This window comes from Parasteatoda tepidariorum, chromosome 2, assembly GCF_982258835.1.
Source record: "Parasteatoda tepidariorum strain Cologne lab strain chromosome 2, Ptep-v5.0, whole genome shotgun sequence".
Taxonomy (NCBI): domain Eukaryota; kingdom Metazoa; phylum Arthropoda; class Arachnida; order Araneae; family Theridiidae; genus Parasteatoda; species Parasteatoda tepidariorum.
Window position 1 is genome coordinate 37,881,741 of NC_141756.1, and position 12,494 is coordinate 37,894,234.

At 32.7% G+C, this 12,494-nt stretch overlaps 1 protein-coding gene across 1 annotated transcript; it reads right to left on the reverse strand.

Moving 5' to 3' along the window:
* Positions 1-1,350: 1,350 nt before the first annotated feature.
* Positions 1,351-10,800, reverse strand: LOC107436944 (piwi-like protein 1). Its single transcript, XM_016048783.4, has 2 exons — positions 9,711-10,800; positions 1,351-6,296 (listed from the first exon to the last, which is right to left on the reverse strand). The coding sequence occupies exons 1-2, from the start codon at positions 10,614-10,616 to the stop codon at positions 4,380-4,382; spliced, it is 2,823 nt and encodes a 940-aa protein (XP_015904269.3). The 5' UTR covers positions 10,617-10,800; the 3' UTR covers positions 1,351-4,379.
* Positions 10,801-12,494: the final 1,694 nt, after the last annotated feature.

Here is a 12,494-nt window from a genome sequence, read left to right on the forward strand (position 1 = left end):
TAATTATTTATTTAATTTTTTTAAATTTTATTATTTTTATTTTACATTTTTTAAGAAAAGAAATTCAGTGTGTTCCGAAGATTTCGCAGACTGCAGGTTTTCAACCCAATTTATGCTAAAAAAACATTTCTAGGAGTACAGAAAAGTCTCCTATTCCTGAAAATAGCTGCTTTTCATCCTTTTCAGTCAAAAAAAGTTGCCATAGTCGCCTCATGATGAAAATAGTTGCATTTTAGTTGCCTGTGGCAACCCTGTATTAACTTTTCTCAATCTAGATCAGTTAAAAACCATTCAGACGATTCCAGTTTTATTTTAAGGATAATCGAATTCTCTAAAATGAAGCAAAAAATTACCTTCTTTTGCATGGTTTTTCTTTATTTAACATAGCTTGAAGCTTATAAAAAAATCAAAACTAAAGTTTAAAAATTTACATGGTGTGATTACGTACATTCCTTATTAAAATGAAACGGATATCGAATTAAAATAGAGATAGATATAAAAGCTTGCCCGAGATAAAATTGTATTGTTCACTGCGATTATTTCACATTTTACAAAAAGAAAAAAAAATTAAGCATGTTTTGCACATCATTTGCTTTTAGAAGGAAAAAAAAAGAGAGAGTCCTCTTCCCAAGTAATGTAGAATTTAGGGCTAACTTCTTATTTTTTCACTCTTAGCTTATCATTAACTATCATTCAGAAATATATATCCTTAAAAAACAAAAAATTTGAAGAAAAAAAAAAACAGTCGTATTGGATTAAAAGAAAAAAAACTGACAACCTTTAAAGAAATTTTTAAAAATAATTAAGCTATGCTGAGAGTAACTTTGAATAGGTAATTTAATGCTGTACATTGACAGTGATTTGTACTAAAAATGCTCATTCTCAATTTTTTTTTAAAAAATTTACTTTTGTTGTTTAAACTGATAAGAACCAATCAGAATGATGCGGAAAAACTATCAGTTATTACCAAAAAACAAATATATTTTGTAAAGAGTCAAAAAAATAGGTAAAATGTTAAATTATCTTTCTGGTCTGAAAATGCCTATTGTTGAATTGCGTTGGCAGAATTTTATTAAAAAAAACATTAAATTTATAGACAGGGAAAATCATAGCAACTGGTTCCAAAATTGTTCAACATTAAAGAACTAATTGTAGCATTTTATTTTGGAAAATATTAACAAATACAATGAGTCATAAAATGTCCCCTGAGCCACAACATCACCTGACTGTTTTGTCTCTCAAAAGTGACCTCGATTTTTGAATCACTCAAGACTCCCAATTGAAAAATAAGTGAAGAACATACTTATAGAAGACAACTAGTGTGTACATTTAGAAATAAATTGACTGAAATATGGTAGAATATTTATTCTCCCCTTTAGAAAAATATACAAAAATCTCGTAGCTTTAGACATGAAAGCTCTTTACACTTGGGTAGTCAATGCAATTTTGATTTGACAATATGACATGATATTCTGAGGAACAAATACAAAACAAAATATAGTATTATGGCAAACTATAATTACAATATGCATGAGCAAAAAATGAAAATAAATAGTTTATGAAACATATTTTAAGACTATTAAAAAAACAATATTAAAAAAAAACAATGAAAATAAAAAGCAAAATTTATGGCAAAACAACTGAGATTAGGAAGAAAGCCAAAGAATGCAGTGAAGAACAACAAAGGTTTATTATTATTGATATTAAATGTAGTTAGTATAATTTTATTTGGTTTGGATTCTTTTTGTTCTGAAGTATGCTCAAAAAAGTATTGAACACTGAACATACGATTGAGATACCTGAGACACCATTTTTTCTTTCAAAATATATTAGGTTTGGCAATTTTCACAGAAATTTTGAAATATATTTAAATTATCGAAATTCAACTTCTTCCACAGGGAATGCTCTTCCTCTCCACATTTGAAAGCAAATTACAAACTCTTTTTCTATACTTCTGTAATATTTAAATGCCCCCCCCCCCAGCTTGAAGATAATAAGTAACAATGCAATGCATAGCTGCCAGCATGCTAAGGAAAAAATCCTGTAGATTTTACAAAATAATAACAATATCATGTTAACTATTGTGTATTGTTTAAATATTCTAAGTAGATAATGAAAATTTTAGAAAATCACAAAAAAAAAATTTATAACTGATTATTCTGAATTTAGCTTACACCATTATTTAACAGTAATACTTTTTTAAACACTCAAGCAAACAATGAACTGAATAAAAAATCTATATTGATTGGTATGTTTTTAGAAACTTTCTTATGTAAGGAATTTTCAGAAATTTCAAAAACTAGGAAATTTTTTAATTGCTTTAATCTTGCTTTAGGAGAAACTGGCAAAATCCAGTTATGAGTAGTTTACAGGACAATTCAGCAAAGTTCGCAGTTATGCTGATGGATAGTAAAATCGAGACTTTCAAGGCTTTAATTGCATTTTATAAAACAGCAGTCTGCCTAGCAAATATAACTCTCAAACAACACTAGGTGGTTTAATTATGTTTTCGTGCAACCAGAGACCCTGGGCATCAAATTTCTTTTTTTTCGATAGGGGGTGAGGAGATTTAAGCAATAATCATTTGAAAAATAGCATTTAACTCATACCACACATATATGTTGTCTTGTACTTACCTCAAAAGTTAAATAGGGAAAAAAGGTTTTTAATTTATTGAATATTTTTTTTACTATCACATTGCTAACAATGTAAACAGTAAGTTATAGGACAATTTCCTTTTATTTTTTCACTTAAAGTGCAATAGTGTTCGATTTCTTTTCAATATTGAAAGAGTATTGGAAGATACACATACTCCTACTCAACTCAAAATCAGATAATTCAGTAATATGCATTTTTTTTTAATGATGTCACAAATGATACAATGACGCAAATTACATTAAAAGCACAACTGCAACAAAACATACAATTCCTAAATGCATAGGTCAGTTAATTTACAGCAAAAAAAAAAATATTGGCATGACAAGCAAGAAAAACTGGTTTAAGAGTCAAACTACAATGAACCCCAAAAAAAATTCAACAAGACTTCATTAATATTAATCAGTTTTATAATGTAGTAACATGAAATTAAGAATTTTTTATAATAAAAAAAAAGCAGAGTAAAACATGAAAATTAATTCTTAATTGCGATTAAATTAAACTTATTAGGATCTAAATAGAAAGCAATTAAAAATGAATTAATATTTTATTTAAAGGATACCTACCTCTTTTTTTGAAGAAAAATAAAAAAAAAATTTCCAGCATCATAAAAAATAAATGATTATACTAGAATTAAAATTATTTTAAACAACCTAATATGCACCATAGAATTGCCAATTATAACATGCCAATAATTTTAACTGTATCACTAAAGATGTAAAACAATGATTTTAACATAAATATTTAACACTACAGCCTAAACTCTAAAGTTGTGTCAAAACTTGTTAACCTAACTCTGCTAAAAATTTGGAGTTTCACCCTCTTGGGTACAGTGCTTAACATGTTAAAACCTTTATTCGGGTATACAAGAAACCGATCGTAACAAAAATAAAGATTAAAACCATTTTGCAACACTTTGACTCATTATATACAAACTCTACAATTACTTACATCAAAAACAAACCTTAAACTGTTTTTAACCGTTATAAAAATAATTCAAACAATCATACAAGTCTAATTATTCATAATCAGGCATTGTAAAAAAGGAATGCTCAGAGCAATGAAGATTATTGAGGTTAAAAAAGGTATTATGTCTATATTACTAAGCATATTCATTGCTTTTAACATTGAGCTTTAGATGCAAAAGAAAAATAATTTTTTTTTTTGCAACAATCAATTATTGGTTTAGAATGTATTACTATTAAGCTTTTTTACTTTTGAACTTTACCACAAAGCAATCTAAAATGGAAGTTACATTCGTGTATGATGAACAAAAATAAATAATAAAACACAACAGAGAATTGCAACAAAACAACTTCTGTAAAGAAATTAATAAACTCAATGGCATAAAACTATCATAGCTTTATACTTGAATTGAGCTATTTTACAGAACTTTAAAGTAAAAAAATATTAGAATGTGTATATTACACTTTAACTTATTTGTATTTAAAAGTACTTATACCATTTATATACAAATATTTACAGCAACAGGTCACTTGACTTGTACATCTTCAAAAATTTAATATTTGGGAAAAACAAAATATGAAATCTACTGATTCCTAAGAGCACTTAAATGTTTTCAAATTAACTGGAAAGACTTATTGAAAAAGTGATGAACACATACAAAGAAACAGAAATGAATATAATAAAAAGACATTTGATAAAAATGAACGAATCGATGAGTTCTCAATTTCGTGCAGAACGAATTGTACAGAATACGAGGTTTATAGATAAAACAATCTATCAGACAAATCTGAATGCGTTTCTTTATGCAAGCTCTGACCCACTAAATAGGCTAATTTATGCGCATACTGACAGGGAGCGGGAACTCTGACTGTTCCAGGCCAATTATAATACAAATGGGTCATTTTGTAAGTAATTCTTTGCACATACTCAGGCTTGAGTGAACTAGTGTCATGTATAACGACATAATGTGTAGGAGTGACAGTGCCTTGCCTTACATGCTGTGACACAAGGAAAAAGTCATACCACTTTTTGCGTGTGACTGAATGATCAAGAATGGAGCCAGGAGGGGGGTTCTTCAGAGTCTTCTGTCCTCTATAGCCTTCTACTGCATACATGCGGGTATTGATACGCTTTTGGACGACCACAACAACCAAGTCTGGATTATAGTCCAAATTGAAATTTTTGTAACAAGAGGTGAGCTGTTCAACCTCGTACTTGGAAATAAAATCCATCTGTCCATCCCCCACTCCGTCTCGGTACAGTATAATCTTCTCAGGCAAGTGATGATTTACTTCATAGTACTTCTTGAGAGCATTAATGAACATGATTTTTAAGTTGTCTCCAACTTCTTGACCTTGTTTTTGCATCGTTGTCATACTGAACCATCTTGTACGATTTTGATTGATAGTACTAACAAAAGCCAAGACAGAGCGTCTCCCTTTGGAATTATCGTGATAAGTATCCAGGCCACAAACCATGAGATCGTTTAAGGGAATGGCCACGCTCCACAATTCTCCACCTAACTTACAATTCATCTGAAGGGCAATTTTTTGAGACACACTTCTTAACTTCCTAGCGTCACTAATGGTCTTTAAGTTAATCACTTGGGATGGCACAGGTGCTTCAATGCAGCAAAGTTTCTTCACAGCACTGTAACGATCATCTCTTTTTGTAGGGAAAATTATTACCATCATTTGAACATTAGGATTGATCATATCTTTCAAGGCTTGGCAATATGTTTCGGTGCGATCGTTCATGATTTCAACCAAATGTGGCGGCTTCACATTAATTCCCATTTTTGGACAGACGTTTTGCATCATAGTGAGGAATTCTCGTATCTTCCCTGCATCACGTTTAGGAAAAACACAAACCCATTTTTCAAAGTTAACAGCAACAAGAACACTGCTGGAAGTTGCTTGTCGTCCCCAGTCTGCCTCTGGACCAGCTTGGCATTGGAATCCTCTACCAAATGTCAATGTTTCAGACTTCAAAAGTCGTCCATCAAGTGTTTCTGGTGTAGATACTAATTCTAAGTTCCACCTTTCAAAACATTGCCTGGCCTCAGGTGTTGTAGCCACATCGTTGATGAATTTCATAAGAGCCAATTGTCGATTCTCTGGTGTCACGCGAGTATAACTTGCAACATCTCTCATTACTTTAAAATCATTTCTCATTTCATCAGTGAGCCCAGTCATAAAACATAGTTCAGGAATGAGGCATATCAGCCTTGGCTCTTCCCCTTCTTTCATTTCCCGCTTTTTAGCTTTACTTATTAAAAGAGGTTGCTTTGAATCTTCTATATCAATATCATAAGATCTCTTGTAGTAATCCATAAATGATATTTCAGCACCATTGTGAGAGACAAATGTTGACAATGGGTTCATATCCCAAGAAACATCATCAATTCGATATGTCTTGTTGTTGTATCGGGTAAGTACAACGCAATCCACTAATGCCTTAACAATCTCCTCCTTCACATCCCCCCTTCTCTGTTTGGCTGCATCATTCATAACGTCACGGGCAGTAACCGTTCTCAAAACTTTAAAAGAACAGTCACAATTTAACATTACACCACCTTCATATTCTTGTACGGCAGTTACATAACCAGGCCAAATTTCAAGTCGATGCTGAGGAATGGGAATACCTCCTTTGGGATTAAAATAGTTTCGTCCCACCTGAAATTGAATAAAAATTTATAATCTGATGCACACAGAGAAATTTTTTTTTTTTTTTTATAAATATTCGAATAAGTATAAAAATTCATGTCATTTCAAAATAATGTCCTACTTTTAGGAAAAGATTTGGTTATGATGAAAATACTTGGTGATTGAAGAAAGAATAACTATTCGTTGAAGAAGTTCGAAGATTAGTATTATTTAGATATACTCGGAAGAAAAGCAATATTAATAGACTATCTATTCTGGAGATGATGAATAACACTGATGTTAAAAAATTTTGATTAATCATTGTAGGAAATTATCAGTACCCATTCGTCTAACTATTCTATTGACGAATGTGTGAAGATAAACAAATATAGTGGAGAATCAAATCTGATAAATATTAAAAAAGTTTATTTTTAAAATTAAGTGAAGCTCCAAAGTAAAGATTAATCTTAATTTTTAATGTAAATATGCATTATCAATTTTTAAATTTGGTAAATGGCCCAGGTGGCTTCAGGGCTAAGCCCCACATGACCCCATCCATCAAGAAATCAAAATTGCGAGTCTTATTGTAATAGTTTGCGCCAAGGAAAGTTAAGGAATTCATGTATTGGCTAGTAGCTGATTTTAAATTTATTGCCAAGGCTCTTTTTCTTAGCCATATGCATTCAAATGTGTTGGCAGAAAAGATGTGTGAAAGCCAATTTTGATAAAATCAGATGTGATCAAATGACAACTTTTTTTTCGTTACAAATTTAGAAGTATTTTAAAATTGCAAATGAGTTGTGCATTTAATGATGCTTTCTTTTATTTTCTGAGATGAAAAGCTTTTATTTTCTCGAAAAAAATCATTAAGACTTTCCGAATTTTGTGCAAAATATGTTCTAGAGCTCACACTCTAGGACAGGGATGGGCAAACTACGACTCGCGGGCCAACAGTGACCTGTTGGAAGGTTTTATCCGGTCCGCTGATAGAATTTTAACTTGCCGAATTGTGGCGAACATAAACAATATACATCCATTTTCTTGTCTACTTTGTTAAAAACTATTTTTGTTATGCTATACATAATTTTGTGCTATACATAAACTGATGGAAATAGACAGCAGAGACAGCTTCAATTGGTAAAATGTTGAAAGCAAAAGTTCTTATTGAAAATTGCTGTAGATTAGCTCCAACGAGCGTTTGTCTTTCTCGAGGAGCAGACAAATCAGATCATTTATAGGTGAATTGTACTTTAGATGTGACGTACTGCGCATTTGAAGCTCTAATGAGCGGATTTTTTTGGCGGTGCGAGTTTAAACATTATTTATTGCGCATGGAAAGATTGCACACATATAAATGTCATTGTAAATAATGGGAAACTTATTAAATGCATAAAATGGCTAGTGCTTTTGTATGTACTTTTTGTACATAAAATGGTTTTGGAGGTAGATGTGATATTTTTCCAGAATTTCAGGAAGGGTTTTCAACTTTGAAAGTGGCCATAACAAAAATATGTAATATTTGGATTGATGGGGCACAAAATATGACAGGAAAAAAATCTGGATTCTTTAATCAGAGCTATCCCGGGATTAACGTTAGTTTTCTACATTTTGTTATACACCAAGATGCTCTGTGTAAATTAGCATTGAATATGAATCCTATGCTTGATGCAGTAGTAAAGCTTGTTAATACTATTCGATTTTGAGGGCTTATACACAGGCAATTCCAAGATTTTCTCCAGTCAGTGCAATCTGAATACTCTGATGTACTGTATAACACAAAAGTAAGGTGGCTTAGTGCAGAATCTGTTTTCGAGCGAGTTTGGCAGCTGAAAGACATTGTGTCGTTTTTCAATGAGAAACAGTCTTCAGAAGAATGTGAAATATTAGAAGATACAGAATGACTTTCAGACTTTGTATTTTTCTCAGAACTTCTTTGTTATATGAACAACTCGAATGTTAAGATGCAAGGGAAAATCAATTCATCGATGATATCTAGGCCCATCTCAAAGCTTTTAAACAGAAATTTAATATGTTTGCTGGGCAGATTACTCTAATCATAGTTGGAAGATTAAAAAGAAAACAAAAATTAATGATGAATAAAAAGAAGTAAAAAAGAAACTTCAAATACCTTAAAAGTTAACTTTTACTATTCAGTTAGAAAACAAAATTTGTTACAGTTATTCACAGTGTCAGATCAACGGAATTGAAAATCTTAAAATTATGTGTTTTAATATTTACTTTTCAGATATGCTATTTATTTAATGCAGACAATATTTTAAGTAGCGAAATCAGATATAAAAGTACTTTTTCTCGATAAACATACCTTCGTTTAGACGGATATGGATTTCTGACTATCATAAGGGGTAGGCGGAATCTAGAAAAGATGGTCCCAATAGTTTAATCAGGAAAGCGCTCCAAAGTTTGGACCCCTTAATGATAATATTACTTTCGCATATTTTCCCTATATCTCAAGAATTCTTTAAGCAAATTGAAACATTTTTGTACACAGTTACAAAATTAGATTATCCATAGATAATAATTCCATGCAAAAAATAATTTTTAGTATATATTTATTATTTTTTATACTAAAAAATTATACAGCACTTGCAGACTACTTTCTTTCAGCATTTAAGGTTTAAAAGCTTTGAAATCAAATATTTCTCTATTCAGTTTCTAAGAATAATTTTAAATCCGGATCACGTTGCGCTAACTACTACAGTGAGGACAACAAATAAATGCTTGGGGTGACTACAAATTACACCCTCTGAGTTCGTCCCCTTTGTTAATTTTTTCTTCTTCAGTTTATCGCAGGTCGCAATTTAGAAGTTACCAGGTCTTGGCAATTAATCTGCCTCAGATCATGATAAGGAAATCTTCGCTTATCTCTAATATACCAAAATTTATGTGCAAAAATTCAGGATAATATCTGCATCAGTATTTTTGAACAATCTTCATCAAGTTTTGGGAAAAAATTTAGCAGTCATTAAAGAAATTTTATTATACACAGAATGAAGATAGGCACTATATGTTCTGCAGATGCATAAACTAAGCACCTTGACTCAAGAGAAGAAATCTCCGCATTACATCCTAAATATAACACATCTATTAATTTATTGCAGTTTTGGGAGAGATTTCCGTATCGTGATCTGTGGCAGAATAATCGCCATGTTTTGGAAACCTCCAGTCAGTAGCCCGCGAGAAACTTAAAAAAAAACATCACAGAAAGGGACCAATTTAAAAGGTATAACTCGTAGCCACCCCCAGGCAATCAGCTACATGTTTTTTTCTTCTTAAATTTGCAAGTTTACATCTATTTGGCACGTGGGCGACTGTATTTGGCGTGACAGATCAAGATACGGAAATATCCCACAAATTTACACTTAAATGCATAGAATGATTATTTTTAATATTTCAAAATTTAATGACAATAATCAAATACTTTACCTGAGTCATTTTGAGTATCCTCATCACTTGTTTAAAAATCAAGTTATACAAATGCAAACAATCACAAAATGAGCTCTTTTTGATCAGCTTTATTGATACGTTGACTAAAGAATTATCTGTTGGCATGTTTACACCTACTACCATAGGAGACATGTCTAATCTTAACGGCAAGTACAGTTTACTGCCATCAAAAGTCTTTGTAGGACCGATAATTTCCACAACTTTAGGATCTTTCATTAACTTAAATTTCATATTTTTGCTATCAACGGTAGGTTCGAAACTCACATGGTACTCATAAATGCCTTTACCAGGAAGAGCTTTCAAGCGCACATAGTTTACTTCCATACGCAATGGGGTTCCAGAAGTACCTTTGTATTGGCCGATCGTTAGTTCTTCTAATTCTGAAGTTGGAGGAGATACTTTTCCAGTGTCAACTGGAGAGACTTTTCTAGGTATAGGACTAACAGGAGACACTTTTTCAGGTACAGAACTTACAGGAGAAACTGCATAACTTGCTTCTGATGGGGATGGAGATGATTGTTTGGAACTACTTTCAGACAAAATGCTACTTAAAAGTAGACCCCGTCCTCTTCCAATAGGTCGTACGGGATCGATCACAGAAGTTGGTTCAATTTGCGCCGTAGCTTGAGGAACAGCTGGAGTTGGGACAGAAACTACAGCACGGCCCCTTCCTTGTGCCAGAAGAGATTGAAGAAATGCACCCCTTCCCATAGGAGGAGTAGGTAACTGAGGTTGCTCTGGTGTTGTTTCACTTGCTGAAGAAGCTTGAGGTTCACTTGAAGGTGGTTGCCCAGGACGACGAGGCTGATTTTTTAGAGCTGCCAAAAGGATGGCACCACGACCACCTCTTCCATAACCCTCGGGAGGTTTATTATTATCGGACATGTTATTTGAACATAAAAAAAAACTAAAAATACTACAGATTCATAAAACAATTAAAATGATGAGTCACTAAACACCAAGTATAACTAGTTGAGTTTTGAGATTGCGATATATTCAAAGCAGATATTTCATTCAAGGCATGACACACATTCCTCTTTACTGTTGGTTGCCAAACAAAAAATCTTTCTTTTTTTATTAAAGACGAGTTGAGTTGTTCTACTTTTTCAAAATCATTTAGTATAAATTTTAGGAAATGTCTCGGCTGCCGTGATACTTTTATGTTAACCCTACAATTCTGTGGCTCAGCGGTATCTGAAATTGGAAAGTGCTCAGGCTATTCTCACGCCAAGTTATGTCCGATTCGCCGGAACTGAATTTTGAGCAAGGGAACTCCTGGATCAAGTATTGGGAGAAATTTGCCTTCGTCGAGGATTTTTTGATGGACCTAACTCGCATTTGCGTTACATGGAGATTAAGACCACGAGAACCTCCCATGGTTAGCCTGACGGCAAGGGGATTCTAACCCATGATCCGTCTACCACTGAGGATATTCCACGTCAGCAATGTGGTCGGCGCAAGCCGGAAGCAGAACTCGTATCGACCAGCCATCACCGGGATCGAACCCCAATCTCTCCCCAGAGCCATCGCCGCTCTCAATGACGGTTATAAAATAAAATAATAATTTTGGCCGGGGTAGCCTGGTTGGTTGGCCGTTGGACTCGTGTTTGTGAGAATGGGAGTTCGAATCCAGCCTGCCGAAGAATACCTACGTACAAAATGGTGCATCTGAAATCTGTTAGAGTCACAAAGTTTTTATAGTTCTCATAACAAATCAATACCTCTGGGTACTGATCCAGGAGTTCCCTTGTCCTCTGGATTAGGTTCAAAATTACAAGGCTACAGAGTTAAACATTGATAGTCGTAAACTCAAAATTTAGTCGGTTGTTCAATGGCTGTTATGCAAAAAAAAAAAATGAAACTAATAATCAAATTTTATTTTCTTGTATTCTTTGAAACTCCTCGCATATTTTCTACACACCTTCATAATTTTATATTTGTAAGTCTTATAAATTTTGAGCAGCAAAGCAAAATGTAATGTATAGAAAAAACAATTTAGAAAAAAAGTAGCAAAAAAATCATTTAAAATTTCAAATGACATATATTCAGAATTTCAAAAACAAAAAAAAAACAAAGAACTGTTTAATATGCCCTTCCAGTATGCCAAATTTTTACTATGTGCTTAAAATTTGCTTCTATTGAAACTTATTTTCCTCGTTCAAATATATGTGCAATAAAAGAAAGGTTCTACATTGTAGTCTCATCACAATCAATATATTTAACAATTAAGTAATATTATCATATTCTCTAATAATATATTGCTCATACTCAACAATAAAAAATAATGACAGTTTACTTTAGGTTTATAAAAATAGAATTGAACTTATAAGGGCCCCATCATTTAAGTAGCTTAGAGCCCCACGAAGCTTAAATCCGGCCCTGGTTCAAGGTTCTTAATTTTCAGTATTACTTTTAATATTCAGTCATTATTCTTAATATTCAGTACTATAGTTTACAGAAAAAAATATTCAGTATTACAGAAATTTGATTGACATGAATGCGTGTGTGTGCATGTGTGTGAGAGAGAGAGGTGGGGGTGCTATAAGCAAGCGTAAAGGAGCATGCCCTTCTTTCATTAATATATCCTTCCTTCTGCTATGAATCAGACCACAGGAAAAGAGTAGAGAATTCTGGAAAAAAAGAATAGGGTGTCGTTGAGGGGAAAACTGCGCAATGGAAGAGATGATTTATTTTTTAAAGAAAGGGGGGGAATTCTAAGGTATCTAATTAGAAGACCCACACTGACCTTCGAAATCCACGAAG